The sequence below is a fragment of the Camelina sativa genome, chromosome 3 (assembly GCF_000633955.1).
Source record: "Camelina sativa cultivar DH55 chromosome 3, Cs, whole genome shotgun sequence".
In the NCBI taxonomy this organism is placed as follows: Eukaryota; Viridiplantae; Streptophyta; class Magnoliopsida; order Brassicales; family Brassicaceae; genus Camelina; species Camelina sativa.
In genome coordinates this window covers 5,798,366-5,817,993 of record NC_025687.1, presented here as the reverse complement: position 1 = coordinate 5,817,993, position 19,628 = coordinate 5,798,366, and the positions used below count along the sequence as shown (strand labels likewise).

Sequence of the window (19,628 nt, the reverse complement as noted above, 5' to 3'; positions counted from 1 at the left end):
GAGATGACCATGACCTTAGGGTAATCCAAGTGTGAACGCTTGGCGATCTCCAAGTGTCTCTCTTCAAAACTGCGAGACTCGATCGTCCATTTCCACTGTTTCGAGAGAGACTTTAGGCGGATTAGGGCTTTCACCGGAAGTCGTAAGAAAAATTCCTCTACAACATCGTTTGGTAGTGATGATGCAAACACTAGCTTCTCGTTTCTTCCTCTTCTTAATATTCTTCTTCTCTTTCTTTGCGATGATGATGCAATGGCTTGTTTCTCCTTTTTCATAGTTGATTCCTTCTATTTTGATACGTACGAATGAATTGTCTCTACTCTGTATCTCTTTTTATACACGTATATATAGCAGCAAATTTTTATATTTTCCATCCAAGTTATATTGGAAAAGGGATTAAATTACATATTGAAATCTCCAAAGACAATAACTGTAAAGAGGACTATAAATTTAGAAAAAGACTTAAAAGATTAAAAAAAAAAACAAAGCCGATAAACCTATGTTTTTACCAATTAGAAAATAAGTTTGCGTAAATTCTAATCTATAAAATATCAGGAAAAGATGACATATATCTTATAATAAAAAGTTAGTTTATTAAAATTAGTAATCAGCATGTTTGACGCATACCAAATTTAAAGATTTATGTAAATAAAAAATATATATAACTTAAAATACATAATTTAAAGGGATATATATATATATATATATAAAGTTATATAATTAATTCGACTAAAAAAATTAGTAAGGATATATATACTTCGATAATCTCCAAATTTAAAGTTATATAAAAGCAAGAAAACTTGAAAAACTAAATTGTATTCTAGAAAATAGTATGTTTTAAAGAAATTAGCTATTTTAAAAGTCTTAATGTTTTTTTCTTAACTTTCATTTTAGAGGAACTGAGCAGTGGGGTTATTAGGCCCAAAACCCAAATTAATCATTTTAGTATGGATTTAAAGGAAAACGTATGAGCCGTTTACAATATCTACTCTGTTTTCATTCATCGTCTTCGTTTCTTTACACGTTGACATATACAGATCAACCTTACCATTTCATTCTTCAAGTTCATTCACTATCTATTTCTAAAATATTCATACATATATATGAGGTTTTTCCTCCTTTGATCAACCACATGTCATGCCCTATTTTGGTAAATTATCCTTTATAAGGATGTTATTGTTTTGGTAATGTTATTATCTTCATTATATAAATATTCTAGTACCACAAACTCCAAAGCGGATTTTGTGCAAATCTTTTGATGAAAAATAATTTAAAAATATCAAGATAACAATTTAAGTTAAAGATCATCATCAGTGTATCGACGATATCATAACTAATCTAGACAATGTTAGGAGCTCCAAAACATATATTAGTTTATTGATTTAGTTCATTTTTCATAATTAAAATAAACTACCGGAGGGTTTGTCTGTTTTCCACTTAGGTTTATTGGATCTGTGGATTTGGATTTGCGGTAATGATTTAATCATGTATTATTTATGAAGATTTAACCTACAAAACAAATATCAAAATTAATTTTATCATCTTCGATAAGAGAGAATAATAGATTAAGTGATAAATGTACTGCAACAGATATATCAAATATGTAAAGAAAAACCTTTTTTGACCTGAATCAAAGTTTAAAACACTAATGAATACAAAACCAAAGGTAATTTGTTTTAAACAAGATTTCAAGCATTTCTAACTTTATATTCTCTGTCTTAGAATTCTTTATTCTATGTGTATTTGCAAGTCAAATGTCAAGAAAACATAAGAAACTGAGACTAAACAAAATTCACCAATTTTGAGAAACAACAATTCAAGACATGTCACACAAAGATTAACCCATTGAAATGAAACGTTAACACAAGATCCATAACCAAAATCCAACAACCACAAAAATCCAACAAACGTACCCTCCGGTGGTAAAGATCAACAAACGGTATGAAGAACAAAAGGCAGAGAACCAAGATCCACAAAAATCCAAATTAAACCCAATAACCACAAAAATCCGATAACCACAAAATCCAAAAAAAAAAACTCGCTGATCCGGTGGTTTACTGAAGCAACAAAAGCAGAAAACAAACCTTAGAGATTCATTTTCTAGACGGCGTTCGGACCACCACCACTAGACGACCCACAACGCATGTTTGCATACATGTTTGCGGAATGACGGATTCTATCCATAACCCACTTAGAAGCCGCCCCCAGAAAACTCATAATCATTAATCAAATGATACATACGTTGATTAAAGCGAAACAATTTTATTTCCTGCATAGAGTAGTACTAATTAAGATAATAGATGTGTGTGTGTGCAAGTAAAACAGTGTGAAATGGGAGACTAGAAAAAAAGAATAAAGAATTCTAAAGAGATGTATGTAAACATGGCTATATACATTGTGCTTTCCTTATATATATATGTATATATATATATTTAGCAATCATTATTGGCTATATCGTAGTAGTAGTAGCGTATGAGAGAGACCCACCAGCAGAACTAGACTCATCAACGTTTTTTATATTAAAAAATGGAGTTTTGTTTTCTTTTTTATTTAACATATACATTTTTAAAAAAGAAAAAACATACAATACAGTGAGTTAGTGATCATTACCATCAATAATTTAAATATTTTTATATTATATGATACTTTACAATTATCATCAATAAGAGAGAATAGTAGATTAAGTGATAAATGTACTGCAACAGATATATCAAATATGTAAAGAAAAACCTTTTTGACCTGAATCAAAGTTTAAAGGTAATTTTAAACAAATTCGATCGATTTCAGTGTATACTAAGAAAACAACCAGACATCGAAGCTGAACTATTGGCAACCAAAAAACAAGAAAACGAAGTATTTTATTGGTTGTTTTATAATAATTTAGTAAACAATTATGCATTTACTTAAGAATTTTAGATGCTGTAAAAAAAAACACAATTATATATAGATAAAAATAAAAAATAGTTTGGGCTAAGGCCCAGTATAGCGTGTATTCTTAACCCTCTAACTGAGGTGGAGAGGTTTCGTTTTTTGATGTTTGGCCTTTGTTCTGTACTTCTGTTTAATTTTTTCTGTTTGCAAGCAATTCCTTAAAAAAATCTTACGTAATTTTTATACTTAATTACTTATAATCACACAAAATGAAATATTTATTTCTGGATCATTAGTATCTTCGATGTATGCAAAGTTCATTGCCTTATCATCGACCTCATAACTCATAAGTTGCTGAAGACTCCACCTATGACCTATTGTTATTTACTTCAGAATTGTGCCTCTCAGATTAATCTCAAACCCATAAAGCTTTTCTATTTATTAACCCCTTGGCTGGTGGAAGTGAAAAGAGGCAAATGAAGTCACATGAATTAAGAGGAAGAAACCAAAAATAGGCATGTGAAACAGTTAAGGACCCATACTTTGGTCCGTGAACATATTCATTGCAATTCTTTGTTTCTTAGTAAGACACGCACACACACTCACACATGGGAACAAAAGAATCTGTCTTCTTCTCTGTTCTCTTATTTATATTTACTTGGCAACAAATCTTTCTTGTGCAGAACAGAAGAAAAAAAAAGAAACACCCATGGCTCTGTTCTCTAGCTTCTTCGCAGTTTCCGCGTCTCTCATGATCCTCGTGTCCCTTCAATGGACTCTGGTTTGCAGTGAATCCACAATCTCAGCTTCTCCCGCTGTTTTACCGTATATCAGTGCACCAGATATGTCTTCGTTTTTCCCTTCTCCGACCAATGAATGGTCAGTCGATACAGCAACCTCTCCTGTTCCAGAGCCAAACGCGCCTGGTCCAAGTTCAGGCCTACCTAATGGGAAGATTACAGGCAGCTCAATGAGGCTCCGTCCTGATCTTTTGTTGCTTCTGCTCATTGTTGGAATCCGTAGCTTCTTATGTGTTGACTTATCAATGCTCGCTAGGTTTCTGCATTATTAATCTACGTGTAATCTTTATTGGTTATCATCGTTCTTTCTTCTGGTCTTTTTTGTTTTGAGAAAAAGTATACGAGTGTAAACTGTGTAATTTTCCTTAAGCTGCAGACTCTGAATCAGAGTCTCTAATGAATAGTTTTGTAAAAAAAAGGACTTTAATCGATTAGACAACATAAGAAAAAAAGATTTCATTAAAAAAGCATAGTCAGAGAAAAAGCAGTTTGTTTAAAGCCAAAATACCAAATAGCAAAGTGTTGAATAATATACTCTGATTGATATAAAAATGGCTTAAACATATTCTAAGATGGCTAGAGGGAGAGATTTTTCACATACTTGTTAGTCGAATCATACAAGTGTTCAAGAATTAGAGTAAAGTGAATAATATACTCTGATTGATATAAAAATGTTGAATAATATACTTTGATTGATATAAAAGTGGCTTAAACATATCCTAAGACGGCTAGAGGTAGAGACTTTCACATACCTGTTAGCTGATCAACAAACGTTGGACAGCGCTGCGTTTTGGCTTATTTAATATAGTGGAAGATGAAAATGAGGGCATTACATAGTTTTTGGAGAAAAAACCCTAGTTATATCAAACTGGTATGGACCAAAGATCCCAAACCGAACCAAAATAAAAATAAAATTCCAAACTTGAAATTTGAAAAAAAAAACCCTGATAACAGACACAAAAATTCCGAATAGAAAAACCGTACAGATCTGATTTGATCTAGAAATGCAATTTGGTTTCTAAACCGATCCAAAACCGAAAAGCTTTGGACATGGTGTGATATAATATTTTATACATAGTTTTTGCACCTTTGATCAACCACATGTCATGCCCTGTTTTGGTAAATTATCCTTCCATATTTTATTGTTTTGTTAATGTTATTATCTTCATTAAATAAAAATTCGAGTACCACAAACTCCAAAGCCGATTTTGTACAAAATATAGTAATGCTATAGGTTAACTATTGTTTGGAAACCACAAGATGATATTTTTATTGACATTCGAAAATTTAACCTACAAAACTAATTCTAAAATTATTTGGATCATCATCAATAAGAGAGAATATTATATTAAGTGAGAAATGTACTGCAACATATATATCAAATATGTAAATAAAAACCTTTTTGGTCCTGAATTATAGTTTAAAACACTACTGAATACAAAGCCAAAGGTAATTTTAAAAAATTTCGATCAATTTCAGTGTACCAAGAAAACAACCAGACATCTAAGCTGGTTGTCTTATAATAATTTAGTAATACAATTATGCATTTACTTGAGAATTTTAGAAAGAAAAAACAATTACATATATATAGATCAGAAAATAATTTGGGCCAAGGCCCAGTATAGCGTGTATTCGAACTATACGAGTGTAATTTTCCTCAGTACCTCGTAAACTCTGATAAATAGTTTTGAACAAAATAAAACGATTTTAATCGTTTACACAGTTGTTTAAGCCAAAATACAAATAGCAAATTTGTTGAATACTCTGATTGATATATAAGAGCCTAAAGTGAGATTAAAAAACTAAATTAACAACAAAATACCAATGTTTTTTTCAAGTTTGGTGCTAAAAGTTGCCCCATTTTACATATCACTCAGCCACAACTGTTACCACTTTACCATATGATTAGTAATCTCGAGAACCCTCGGACATCGTTTCGAGAAAAATACCAATAAAAGCCGATACTAATATCTTTCAGACGAAAACAAAAAGACAAAACGGAACAGAGTGATATATATAATAAATAAATCAACCAGTTCACAAAATGACAAAAAGGCTTTTAACAACTGTATAGCCGTTTGTCTTCCACAAGTGTCTGAAACTCACGGGAATCTAAAAGACTCCGGCCAAATAGAATTACAGCAACAACTTCTCTGGTGTGCCACCTTATTCTGAAACTCAAAATATATTACGAAAAATAAATGCGAAATCTATAGAGCACAAACAAATATAACAGATGAAGACAGAGACGAGGAGAAGCATCAAAAGCATCTCCCATCAACTTTACGCAAGGTTGATAGTGAAGGAGACATAAGGATGTGTCTCTGAGTCACCGGCTAAACCAGCCATGGCTCCTCCATCTTCCTCGCTTTTCCAGTATAAACTGCAATATTTTCATGCTCTTAGACTCAAAAACCTCAAATCAAACTACACTACTTATATAGATGAATCCATCCTCAGATTTTGTGGGCAATTGGTATTTTCCCAACTTAAGCTACTTATGTCTGACTACTACATTTGGCCTCAAGATTGCAGTAAGCAGGGCGGAATCAGTAAGGTTTCGATTTCATATCAACCAAATTCAAGTTTGATTTTACTTTGGTTCTTGGTTTTCTCCACAAAATTCTGCAAGTTCTTTCATTATTAAGCCATAACTATCGCTACAATTATTTTGAGGGATCAATATAAAGTTGAATGTTAAACAGTTTCCATGTATCTGTTTGACTTATGACATACCTGTTGGTCGAATCACACAAGCGTTCAAGAATGGGGCGTACTTTCTTTTCACTTTTCACAGCCGGAGATAAGACACATGCCTGGAAAATAACTCATAACAAGAGAAAGTAACTTGGTCAGTGAGTTAAAAGTGTTTAGGGATTCTCGAGATTAGTATAGCTTGGAGTCTTAATTTACCAAGAATGCTGGAGGTAAACCATATCTCATAATGCTCTCAGCGAATATACGCACAGCACAGAAATGCATCCAGGAGCTGAAAACCTACATATATAGACCGATGATCAAAACAGATTCGGGTATCGACATTACAAGATTACAGCTATGTAGAGCAATGTGTAGTTACCTCTCCATAACTGGTGTAGCACCACTGCAAAAGAGAGCTTCTCAAACTTTCCTGATCCTGAACCAACTTTTCTAGCTCTTGTTTACGAGTCTCTTGCGCTTCAACGCTATGTTCAAAATCACGGACCTACAAGGGAATGGTGTACAGTATATGATGAATAAAGCTTTGAGAATCAACCAAATTTCTTAACTTGTACAATGAATAAAATCAGTTCTTCGGAAATATCACTACTACTAGCAAATAATCAATTCTTACTCCTACGAAAACTCTAGAGGTAATATCAGGAACTTGAACAGAATACTCACTTGGAATCCTCTCTCACGAGCAGTCGTCCTGAAATTATCTGCGACACGCGTAAAGAGAACAACGGTGTAAAGAGCGTACTCATTATCCTCAAACAATAACTTCGAGGACCTAGGAACCTGAAAACAGTTAGGATAAATTGATTAAAATCAGTGTGCCACAAGCTAATAGTGTTACCACTAGTCTACTCCATTAACCCAACAAGTCAACAGTGTACCACATATTCGGTAAATTTCTCATAATTGTCTTTCCATTCTTTTTGGGAATACTTTGGAACAACTGCAAGGAGAGTCACGAGATGTTCTGAGGCAACAATATCTTCTGGCTTAACCAAGTTTGAGAGGTCACGAACAGCTAAGCTGAAACAAGACGGAGGATGATCAACCACAATGCCACAAAGATACTAGAAATGCTGAGATAAACGATAAATATTACTTAGTACTATTCTACAGCTTTCACGTGGTAGAACATGTTTCAAGCAAAGTTTTAGAAAGATGAGAAAAAAAAGTTCCAATTTTCTTTTCGCAAAACTGCCCACAATTTCTTAACTTAATCTTATAGTGTAAATACGAGGGGGGAAACAAATTAAGTTACCTTCCACTTTGCTTGCGGTTAATAGCATTGAGTTGACCGCGGATATTGTTATATTCAGCAACACGAACCTGAGTAATACGTGCAATCAAACTCGTTAACACCACCATTTGAGCCAAAGCAAAGCAACAATGAATGTAAGGAAACTCGAATTGTGCAGAATGGTAAAGCTTCCATCTTTTTTTGGATAAAGCAAGATGGTTGAAGCTTCAATAGTACCTTGAGATCATCCTCAATCTTTGCAACCTGAGACTGAATATTGTCCACAACCTCCTTCAGGGGTGACATAGTTGGGTACTTAGCTTCATCCCACACAAACCTTAAAAGCAATCAACAAAAAGAAAATTAAAGTTACCTTCTTTACCGAATCCGATCACAGGCTAACTAATAAGTAGCAGATTTAAATAAACCTGGTGAGATAAGAATCAACAGGAACGCCATCAACAGTAAGAGCGTTGCTCTCCACACCAGAAATCCTCTCCAATTCTTCGATCTGTCTCCTGATCTTTTGTGAAACTCCTTCCACAAAGCTGTTCGACTACCACAACCACCACAACAAGAGATCATACATACATGCATCAATCATTACCTCCCACAAAAATTACTCAACAGAGAAAAACGCAATCGATGAATTTTACCTTAAGCAGATCATCGCCAAGGGCGAGTAGAGAATCTAAGGTTCCAACACGAAGATTAGGAATGTTAAACTGCGAGAAATTGAAATCAAAAACAAACCCAAATCAGATGAATGCTAAAGTAATACTACGAGAGAAGATCTCTCTCCCTCTCTCTCTCTCTCTCTCTCTCTCTCTCTCTATCTCTCTCTCTCTCTCTCTCTTTCAGCCATATAAATTATGAATCAATTCCGAAGAAACCCAAATCGAGCAAAATCAGAGTACCCGATAAACAGGAGTATCAAAGGAATGCTTTGAGATCTGATCTTGTAATCGTTGCCATAACGAAGAAGCAGAGTCTTTCACTGGAAGAGACACAACCCAGTACCTCGATGTCATTGATCTCCAATCTCTCTCCTTCTCTGTCTTCTTCTCCGATGGATCTGTATCTTCTTCTTCAATCAAATCCTCTCTGCCTGTCAAATTGGATATAACCAACCGGTCCTTCTTATAAAACAATTTAGTAGATAACCAAACCGGTAAGACTGTTGCATTGAGCCGGTTTAATATCCCCCGGCACGTTCTCCTGCTGCCCCATTAGGGCTGGGCATTCGGGTAACCCGTTCGGGTTCGGGTAAATAGGTTTAGAAAAATAGAAACTATTAGATATTTTTAGATATATGGGTTCGATTCGGTTTGGGTACTATCGGGTTCGGGTCGGTTTGGGTTACAAATTTTAGAACCCGATTAGTACCCGAACTATCGGGTACCCGAAAAAATATAATTAAATTTAAATAAATTTAGTTAAATTTTGACTTACATAACAAAATATTTTAGATATTTTGATTATTTTTGATATTTAGGTATAAAACTAAATGAAATATTCAAAATTATAATTAGAATTTTGGGGTAATTGCATTATATTAATGATAAATATTATAAATATGTTTATATGTTCGGATTTAATGGGTACCCAAACGGGTACCGGGTATTATCCAACCCTAACCCGAACCCACGGATATTAGAAAATAGAATCCAATAGGGTTTTATAGGCAAACTCGTACCCAACCCGAATCCGGTTTTTCGGGTCGGATTTTGGGTTGGGTATTCGGATACAGTTTTTATGCCCAGGCCAAACCCCCACACACACTGTACGATTTAAATTTGTTCAATTAATCCGGATTTGATTCAAAGCCTGTCCTCGTAATCAACACAAACTAATTTGTCTAACTTCTTGAGTCTAAATAGTAGTAACTGGACTAATCTGGCTGAACTTTCTTATGGGTGAATAGGTGATGCAATATATAACTCATCAGTACTAGTCGTCATCCTCATAACAGTAGCCGTCGAGCTCAATATCTTATTAGTCGGTTATGTGTATGATGTCTTATTAGTCAGTTTATGATCAATCATCAGATTTACCATTACATACATGTTGCGATTAATTTTAATTGTGTTGTTTAAGCGGTAAAATTGTTGAGAAGACAGGCCAAATGGGCTAACGGGCCACGAACTGTATTGAGGTCCAAATAATAAAGTAGAGAGAGAGAGAGAGAGAGGAGAAAAAGTGAAAATCAGGGATTGAGGAAAAAAAAAAAAACAAAACCCTATCAAAAACTCCTTTCTAGGGTTACCACCAAAATTGACTGTAGTAGATATAAGCTCAAGGGAAGCCCTAACTCTGAATCGTCGTCGTCTTCTTCTTCAAACCAACCGCGATTCCTACTCTCAAGTAAGAAGTTTTCAATTCATCTATGGCGGATGTTGAGAATCAGCAGGATTCTTCGTTTCCTGTGAAGCGGAAATCGGATCTCTTTTGCCAAAACCAGGATAATTTGTCAAACAAGTCTCAAAAGCTTAACCCTGAGTCCAAAGACGGAGGAGAAAACAATGAAAGCGGCATCGAGGATCTTGATTCGACTGGTGCAGAATCATCGGTTTGTCCGGAGAGGTTAGCTGAAAAGGTTAATAATGGCGTAATCGGCGATCTTCTTGGAGCTGAAGAGGAGCAACAAGTTGGAGATGAAGAAGATGAAGAGGAAGACGACGAGGAAGAAGATGAAGAAGAAGTTGAAGAGGTGGTTGACAGGAAAGGTAAAGGGATTTCGAGAGAAGACAAGGGGAAAGGCAAATTGATTGAAGTGGATTCAAGTGATGACGAAGAAGATGACAGTGATGATGACGACGAAGGTTTTGGTGAAGATGACGAAAGTGATTTCTCAGATGATCCTTTGGCTGAGGTTGATTTGGATAACATCCTTCCGTCCAGGACTAGGAGACGATCGAGCCAGCCTGGAGTTTACATCTCCAATGATGTTAGTAACCGTGGCGAGGATGATGATAGCAGTGATGATAGTGATGCTTAAAAAAACCTTAGTTTTATAACGAGGTTAGTCTTTTTAAGGAAAAATCAAAAATTTAGTTCCTTTTGATTCTAAAGAGGGGGTTTGTCTCTGTTCAGTGATTCTTCTTGGTTAGAATCTAATGTTTCAAACGCTTGGACCTATGTGGGTTATTATGTAGTAATATCTTATGGTGTTCTTGCAATCTCATTCAATGTGCCTCTTTGGTCGTTTGATTTGTAAATTTATCATCTTTTCTCGATTCTGTGTGAGATTTAAAGATTGCTGCTTTTGACTTTACATTAGAGAAAAACTTGTATTGATTTGGTCATTTTCAAGTAAGGGTTTTTGAGATGTGTGAGACAGTAACAAGGGTTTACTCTAATGGCCGGCCATGGATGATCCGTAAAGGTCCTGTTTAAGCTATGTAGATAGACTCTAGGATCTGTTACATCATGCATTGCAGTGAATATTCTTGATGTAGATAATGATGCAGCTTACTCTGAGTTTAGAGTAAGTGTTTGAATCAACTAGTTCATGTTCTTGTGTTCATTTGGCAATGGCAACCCAAGTCCTAGAAGGTTAACAAGACTGGGTTTTGGGTTAAGCTAAACTAGTTTAAGAGATTATGAGCGTCCTAGAATCAAGATCATTACTGGCTATGTTCTTTGCTTTCCATCTTAAGGATTAGTAAAGGTGGAAACTTTCAATTTGCATCCTCATTGGTCTGTTTTCAACCGGTTGTTAGGAGACTGATAGAAATCATTGGATGAAGTGACGATCTTTCGATTGTTATGTTCATGAGGTCGTTCTTTGATGCGTTTATGTACTGCTTGTGATAGAATATAGTGAGATGTGACCCTTATAATGTCAAGTGTCTTGTTCTTGTGATCCCTTTCTTTGAGGTGTAGTTTGAAAAATGAGTCTCTTGCTTGAAGTGTGGAATCACCCACATGGTTTTTTATCGTATAACCGCAAGTAGTATGTCAAGTGTCTTGTTTATGTGCTGCTTATATTCGACGCATAGATTCGTTTAGTTCAATAATAGGAGTAACAGATCTTTGTCAGGAGAATATCATCATAACTCTTATGTTCTTAATGCAAAATGAAAAACTGGACCACGAGGAAGTGACAAAGAGAACTGAAAAAGGGTTCCTTTCCGAATCTCTCAACATTGGGAGATCCACAATACATACATATACTTGAAATGTGTATGTATATCGATCGATATGTGTATATGATAATTATGATGTGATATGGATGTGTGTGGTTGATATGTGTAATGGTGGTGGTATTGGTATGTAGAGAGATTATGAATAAGTGAGACATGCGTCATTATGAGTCTCTCTGCTTTTTGGGCCTTTTGGATTCATAAGATAAAAGGAAAAGGAATCTCATGAACCAACAAAAAAAGCTGGGGAAAAACAAAAGAAGATAAGAGTTCTAGAAGATGAATACAAAAACTTTTTACCAAGGATAGACGATAGAGACTAGATAGTCATATTTGCATATTCGATATACTTTTCTTCTCTCTATATAATTCATTCTCCGGGATTTATAATAATCTCCTGGAATTTTTAAGATAATTTACCAAGATAATTTACCCGCATTAACTTAGAGATTAGATGGGTGGTTGGTTGCACAGTAAAATCCAATAATACAGGCATTATCGGCCGAGTCAACTAAAACCAAGATAATGGTAAGAAAACAAGATTATGTATTGATGGTGTAAACAGAGATGATTACTAAAAGGTGGCCTTCACATGGCAGCCATTGTAGCATATGATGGGTCAAGAGATGTGAAATCATCACTCATCCCCTTTTTACACAAGATTCTTAACATTTTGAGTTATAAGATTTTTTTATTTTTCTTAACGAAGATCATAAGATGAAAGATGATTATGGTCTATATCTTAACTTATTGTAAACACGATTCTTAAGTCAAATATATTATTATAGTATAGAAACTTCTCATGTGATAAGTTAGAAAGAAATTAAGATAAGATATTTTAAATGACACAAAAGCAAAACTTGTTTCCACATAAGTTTTAGTCGGCCATTGGGAAAAATCGAAAAGATAATCAGTTGATAGTATGTGATTTGTATATGCTCCTAAATACTTACCAATAATTAATACCACTAACCTTTTTCTTTTTCTTTTTTATTTAAAAAAGTTCTTCAAAATTAGTAGTGTTTTGCAAGAGAAATGACTCAAATCTTTCAAACTAGTTACAATGATTTTGTTTGTGTACTCTCTTTCATTCTTCCCCTCTCCTCGATGTAAATAATCTGCAAGTGGGTCTATTATTGAGTTTGATTATGAAGCCTAGGCCATCTTTTTTTTGCTCCTTTTATAATATTTTTTCCTCTATGTTTTTTTTGTCTAATTCACCTTGTCGATAATAGATATACATACAAATTAATAAACTTATGATTGTTAGCATTTTGTCTTAAATGAACCATGTAAGTAAAGGTTAGAATCAAATTCAGTTTCAGTTGAAATTGAAAGAAAAGTCTTATCCTTTTTATTATTGGTGTCTGTTTTGCAACAGAGTAACGAAATTATCGAGATTGAACCCTACCTCATATAAGTCATAACCACCTTCTTTTGAAAAAGATAAAGAGTTCAAATTAGCTTTTGATTTGTTTGGTATTAAAAAAAATTGCATAAAGATATATAAAAAAAAAAATGGAAGAGAAAAAAAAAGAGTAAAATCTCATGACCTTCTAATTCCGTATAAATCCACAAAAAGGTGTCCCTCGCCCCACGACAAAAATTCAGACAGCCTTACTTTCTCTTCTTTTTGTTTATTACTAGTAGTAGTCTAGTAGTATCACACAAATTAACTAAAAAACGAGTTTGTAATTGACTTATTAATCAACTAAACTACTGAAACAAAATGTCTAAAATGGGAATTAGGTAAAACATACTGTATGTCTGTATGTGTTTGCTATTTGCTGTGCAGTACAAATACGTACGTTGGGATCTTATTCATTAGCTGATTTGTCGTACACTTTCTAACGAATCAGGAGGAACAATGTATATCTAATCAGTTAATTAATCAACGTCAAATATCAATTTCACGAATATATCTAAATTAGTCGTTACACTTTCTAACAACCATGAAAAAGAAATAAGATAAATAAAAAAAGGATTAAAAATCAACGTGGCAGGAATGGTAAATAGAATGAAAAAGGTAGGGGCAATTGTATAAGGTCACTTTTGCTCTTGACACATCACTTCACAGTTCACCCTTTCCCTTTGGCGAAAGGCCCTCTCCTTATATATATTATATTAACCAACCAAACCAGTGGTGTGAGCAACAACAACAACAACATCTTCAACGGTTCAGATTCATTTTTTGTCGCACTAAAACATTCTCCACCGTTGGATAATCCTCATTCCACACCAAAAATCTCAAACTTAACCATGGTTAGCTTCTCTTTTGGTGAGGTAGGTTTAGCTTCTCCTCTGCTTTATTATGTTTTTTTTTATTTTTTTTATTATTACCATAAGAGTTTGTACTGTTTTTGTTTTTTTTTTCTTGCTTGCGTGATCTCTCTCTCCCTCTCTCTCTCTCTCCCATCCAAATCTTTGATCATCTCATGATCATTGGACTTAGAAGCCTAACTCCACACACACACACAGTTTTATCCAGATTCATTATTTTTTTCAACGTTTTCCTCGTTTTGAGTATTTTCTTCTTCTTCTTCTTCTTCTTGTTCTATCGAATCATCATCATCATCATCGGCGAGTTTTAGTTCCGACGACGATCTTAGTAGTAAGCTTCATTTCTTTCGTAGATCTATCTCTCATTTCGTAGATCTGAATCTTAAGCATAATCAGGATCTGGTGTGTGTACTGATTTAATCTTCAAAAATTAGGTTTTTGTATAATTTTGAATCTTTCAGGTTCCTCTGATACCAAAGAAGCTTCACTGAGCTGATCTTGAAGTTAATTTAGAGAGGAAAAGAATGAATTATTTCCCGGAAGAGGTCATAGAGCATGTTTTTGACTTCATAGCTTCTCACAGAGACAGGAACTCGATATCTCTGGTTTGCAAATCGTGGCACAAGATCGAGAGGTTTTGTAGGAAGAGAGTGTTCATCGGGAACTGTTACGCCATCAACCCTGAGAGATTAATCGGGAGGTTCCCGTGTCTCAAGTCTTTGACTCTTAAAGGGAAGCCTCATTTCGCTGACTTCAACTTGGTTCCTTATGAATGGGGAGGTTTCGTGCATCCTTGGATTGAAGCTTTGTCTAGTAGCCGTGTTGGACTTGAGGAGCTTAGGTTGAAGCGGATGGTTGTCACTGATGAAAGCTTAGAGCTTCTTTCACGTTCTTTTCCAAATTTCAAGTCTTTGGTTCTTGTCAGCTGTGAAGGTTTTACTACTGACGGCTTAGCTTCCATTGCCTCTAATTGCAGGTACAAATTTTTCCTTCCTTTTTTTTTGATTTCGGGCGTTTCTTAAGTTCGTTTATAATAAATGTGTTGTCTTTCTTGTGTTAGGCATCTTCGTGAACTAGACTTGCAAGAGAATGAAATCGATGATCATAGAGGTCAATGGCTGAACTGTTTTCCAGACAGCTGCACTACTCTTACCTCTTTGAATTTCGCCTGTCTTAAAGGAGAAACCTATGTGGCTGCTCTTGAGAGGCTTGTCGCGAGGTCACCAAACCTCAAGACCTTGAAGCTAAACCGTGCTGTACCGCTTGATGCACTCGCAAGGTTGATGAGCTGTGCGCCGCAGCTTGTGGATTTAGGGGTAGGGTCTTATGAGAATGAGCCTGATCCAGAATCTTTTACGAAACTCATGGCTGCTATACAGAAGTGCTCCTCGTTAAGGAGCTTGTCGGGCTTTTTAGAGGCTGCTCCACTCTGTCTCCCAGCGTTCTACCCGATTTGTCAAAACCTTATCTCCTTGAACCTCAGCTACGCAGCTGAGATTCGAGGCAACCACCTCATTAAGCTTATTCAGCTTTCCAAGAGACTTCAACGGTTATGGGTACGTTTGATATCACTTTCATTTTTCCCTGTCCTCTTACTTACTTACCTGACAACAAATGGGGTTTATGGTTCCTACAGATATTGGATAGTATTGGTGACAAAGGACTTGTGGTTGTTGCTGATACATGTAAAGAGTTGCAAGAGCTGAGAGTTTTTCCCTCCGATTTACATGGTGAAGAAGATAACAACAACGCAGCTGTGACTGAAGTCGGACTAGTTGCCATCTCCGAAGGTTGTCCTAAACTTCATTCGATTCTATACTTCTGCAAACAAATGACAAACGCAGCGCTCATTACCGTGGCCAAGAACTGCCCAAACTTCATCCGGTTCAGGCTATGCATTCTCGAGCCACACAAACCTGACCACATCACATCTCAATCACTAGACGAAGGCTTTGGTGCGATCGTACAAGCTTGCAAGGGTCTAAGACGGCTCTCTGTCTCCGGTCTCTTAAACGACCAAGTCTTCCTCTACATCGGTATGTACGCAGAAGAGCTCGAGATGCTTTCGATAGCTTTTGCCGGGGAGACTGACAAAGGAATGCTCTATGTGTTGAACGGATGCAAAAAGCTGAGGAAGCTGGAGATAAGAGACAGTCCATTTGGGAACGCGGCGCTTCTTGCTGACGTGCATAAATACGAAACAATGCGATCCCTTTGGATGTCGTCTTGTGAAGTAACACTCGGTGGCTGCAAGAGGCTGGCCCAGAATTCGCCACGGCTCAATGTAGAGATCATCAATGAGAATGAGAGTAATCGGATGGAGCGGAATGAAGAAGACGAAAGAGACAAGGTTGATAAACTTTACCTCTACCGAACAGTGGTTGGGACTAGAAAAGATGCACCGCCTTATGTTAGGATTCTTTAGTCCGACTCCATCCTACCCCGGACATGGTTTTTTTTGGTTTAGGCTTTTGATGTTTGGTTCGTTAGCATCTTCTCCAATTTTAGGTGTACTTTGCTTCAGACAATAACTGTTTTCTATAAAGGCTTCATGGGTTTTTAATTAAAGTTCAAAGTATTAATAGATCTGACTTTGTTAGCTTTGTATAATATATTAACCAATATAACGTACCATTCTCTTCGTGTAACTAAAAAAAATAAGTTGTAAATACGCCATACATTACACTAATTAATTGTAGCCCTCTCGTATTGATGAATGATGACATGTAAGTTTCTATAATTCTATTACACATATAATAACGTCATGGATATTTTACCTTTTCTCTCTTCTACATTTCCTTTTCTCTCTTTGGTAAAAGCCTTGCGTTGCAATGCAAGCAAAAGGCTCAAACAAACTTGAAAAAAACCTTCCTTTTAGTTCTTCGTCTCTACTCTCTACCCCCATGACGATAACGGCGGCGATGGCGGATCTCTTACCACCGTCTACAACGAAACAAGCCGATGAGAAAGATGGTTACTCGAGCCGCTTTTGTCCTATAATATATGACAATATCGATAAAGAAGCTGACAATAAGTATCATAAATAGCTTTTAACGATCGATATTTTTTTTTGTTCTTTGTAATGGCTTCATGAGTTATTGTCGTGTTAGAGATTTAATTAGCTGTCTTGTGTTGTTTGTGTTGGCCAAGTTCGAGCACTCTAGGCCATGGGCGGAGCTAGGGTAGAAGCATGTGGGTCAACTGATCCTGGTGAAATTTTAAATTTAGTTGAATTTTCAGGAAAAAAATCAAACTGACACTGATAAAATAGCAGAATTGACCCCTATAAAAAAAATTAATAACACAATTGACCTCTTAAATTATATTTTGACCCTGATGAATTGAATTCCTAGCTCCACCACCAGTACTGTTTCGTTTCTAATTGTTTTTCATGAATCGTTTTAAAGTGGTCTTACGAGATTTACATATTACTAGTAGAAACTATCTAGTATGATTTAAATTGTTCAATTCGATCCGGATTTGATTCAAAAGTCTGTCTTAATTCTTGGTAGTCAACAAACGTCATTTTGTCAACTATCGTTGTAACCAGTATTTATTTCTTTGCAGTTTCTTTAAACCCAGGTTATTTCAAGGGTTTTAATGTGAACTACTCCCCAGCCTTTTTTAATAAAAACTTTGATATCAGGTGAGATTGTGTTCAGGTTTTACAGTCATATATATTTGCAAACAGTTATTTTCCATTTCTTTTGGTGTTTGTTTCTCGTTAATTAAGCCCGTTTATACTTGTGTCAAACAGTTCATCGATGGGGCCAAAACATTATGCGTTTCGTGCTTCCTACTTGTTCTCAAAGGTTTTATTTGGGTCGTGTTATTGGATTATTTAATGAACATTACCTCTTTTTTTTCTTTTTCTTTTTTCTTTCTTTATGGAAATCAAAAGATAAAATGTATTGTTGCAGGTCGTCTTCTTTAAAGGAATTGTTACTCATGATAGACTAACTGCGAGTGTGATAGCCCCTATCATGAGCGAGCAGTTGTTTATGCTTTCATTTATTGATGTAAGTGTTGCAACTTGCAACTAAGGATAATGTGATTATTCGATGGTGTATCTTCTCTTGACATTCTTACATTCTTTTCCAGCTGAGAGAGGCACGTTTGTACGAGACACTACTCGGCTTTTATTACTTGGTCAGGAACTTATCTCTTATTTGAATCTTTGTGATGAATGTTTGATGAATAATTTCTTTTAACTTTTTCTTGTAATTTGGCTCACATTTCTGTAGGCTCCAAACAATAGGGTTCAAGTTCAACTCTAGAGCACGGGTCTAATTCGAGCAACATATATCAAGGTAAATTTGCTACTCTCAGTTTGTGTTCTAAGCTTTTTTAATACTTCAATAACAATTAGCTCACATATACAACAGAAAAGAAGAAAAAAAAAAAGACTGTTTGCATCATAATGTTACTAATTTTACTGCAAAAATTGCTTCTTCTTATTTTTAAATTGTTGTACAGCGTGTGACACCCCGTCTATATTTGGCTGGTTATGTCTCATCTTCGGGTGGTCATTTCTTCTGGACCAGGGTGCCTCAAGAGACGTCTGTAGGCTATGCTGCAAGATACGAGACCGATAAGATGGTAATGCTTGATTGATAGAAACTATTTGGATCATTTTTTATATAATTGACAACTTTTCTTTATGAACAGGTGGCCTCTGCTAAAGTTGAAAGCAGTGGTGATGTACTTATGACCTACGTTCATAAGATTTCAAAGAAGGTAATGGGGCATTCTCATTTAATTTTCTCTTTAAGCTAGCTCGATGAGATAATAATAATCATGACAGATAATAATATGTATCTTTCTGCTCATAATCAGGTTTCACTCGCCACTGATTTTGTGTACAATTGCTTTTCAAGAGATGTTGGAGCTAGTGTTGGGTATGACTACAAGTATAGACTGGTAATATTCTTGTTTTTTTAGAGATGTAATGGAATTGAAAACAAAGTTTTATATAAATCCGTTTTAATTCTAGTAATATGAGGTTTTGTTTTGTTTCAGTCTCGTGTCCAGGGAAAGATTGATTCTAACGGTGTTGTATATGCACATCTTAAAAGAAAATTGAATGTGGGACTCAGGGGTCTTCTAACTGCAAGTTTGGATCTTAAGAACATGAATCAGAGGCTTGGTTTGCGCTTACCATATGGTTAAGAACTGCGGAAAATATGTCACTATATACGTGATATGAACGTACGTGTAGATGACTGGAGAAAAGAATCAACTACTACTACTAGAACATATTGAATTCACAAGTTGTTGAAAATTTTACGTATGTGAGACTTTTGAGAAGATACATACGAATATGAATGTTATAATTCTTTTTGACTTCGTATGATTAGTTTGCATTTATTAGAGATTCATGATGAAGTTGCAAAAATTGGCGATTTTGAGAGATTTTTTTAATAGAAAACCCCTTTCAGGAATTCTAAAAACAAAACGTGGAATCATTCATTCATTATTCAATACTCTCTTTCTACTCTGTTGGTGCAAGACATGCTTCTAAATTTCATCTCTTTTTTGCTCAATGATGCATATCAACAATAAGCTGCAATTAACAAA

The 19,628-nt window shown here is 35.3% G+C and overlaps 5 protein-coding genes and 1 long non-coding RNA gene across 7 annotated transcripts; 4 read left to right on the top strand and 2 right to left on the bottom strand.

The window, feature by feature from the left end:
- LOC109131374 lies at positions 1,317-2,330 on the bottom strand. The gene is made up of 2 exons (XR_002037014.1): positions 2,085-2,330; positions 1,317-1,509 (listed from the first exon to the last, which is right to left on the bottom strand). It is a non-coding gene; the product is annotated as an uncharacterized LOC109131374 (long non-coding RNA).
- Positions 3,499-4,072, top strand: LOC104771821. Its single transcript, XM_010496432.2, has one exon. The coding sequence runs from the start codon at positions 3,581-3,583 to the stop codon at positions 3,941-3,943; it is 363 nt and encodes a 120-aa protein (XP_010494734.1). The 5' UTR covers positions 3,499-3,580; the 3' UTR covers positions 3,944-4,072.
- On the bottom strand, positions 5,661-8,754 carry LOC104771815 (V-type proton ATPase subunit C). Its single transcript, XM_010496421.2, has 11 exons — positions 8,544-8,754; positions 8,283-8,351; positions 8,055-8,182; positions 7,864-7,963; positions 7,648-7,715; positions 7,271-7,412; positions 7,056-7,172; positions 6,751-6,876; positions 6,585-6,668; positions 6,408-6,487; positions 5,661-6,054 (listed from the first exon to the last, which is right to left on the bottom strand). The coding sequence occupies exons 1-11, from the start codon at positions 8,655-8,657 to the stop codon at positions 5,955-5,957; spliced, it is 1,128 nt and encodes a 375-aa protein (XP_010494723.1). The 5' UTR covers positions 8,658-8,754; the 3' UTR covers positions 5,661-5,954.
- Positions 9,830-10,874, top strand: LOC104771813 (nucleolin-like). The gene has a single exon (XM_010496406.2). It carries the CDS (start codon positions 10,013-10,015, stop codon positions 10,622-10,624), a length of 612 nt encoding a protein of 203 aa, XP_010494708.1. The 5' UTR covers positions 9,830-10,012; the 3' UTR covers positions 10,625-10,874.
- Positions 14,102-16,637, top strand: LOC104771794 (protein AUXIN SIGNALING F-BOX 3). Of its 2 annotated transcripts, none has more exons than XM_010496386.1 (4): positions 14,102-14,382; positions 14,513-15,027; positions 15,112-15,607; positions 15,688-16,637. In XM_010496386.1, the coding sequence occupies exons 2-4, from the start codon at positions 14,576-14,578 to the stop codon at positions 16,474-16,476; spliced, it is 1,737 nt and encodes a 578-aa protein (XP_010494688.1). In that variant the 5' UTR covers positions 14,102-14,382; positions 14,513-14,575; the 3' UTR covers positions 16,477-16,637. The 2 variants fall into 2 exon arrangements, with proteins under 2 accessions (XP_010494688.1, XP_010494696.1); XM_010496394.1 differs by having other exon boundaries at positions 14,486-15,027.
- On the top strand, positions 16,955-19,220 carry LOC104778697 (mitochondrial import receptor subunit TOM40-1-like). Its single transcript, XM_010503142.2, has 8 exons — positions 16,955-17,024; positions 17,619-17,697; positions 17,809-17,863; positions 17,972-18,070; positions 18,528-18,650; positions 18,720-18,788; positions 18,888-18,971; positions 19,071-19,220. The coding sequence occupies exons 1-8, from the start codon at positions 16,955-16,957 to the stop codon at positions 19,218-19,220; spliced, it is 729 nt and encodes a 242-aa protein (XP_010501444.2).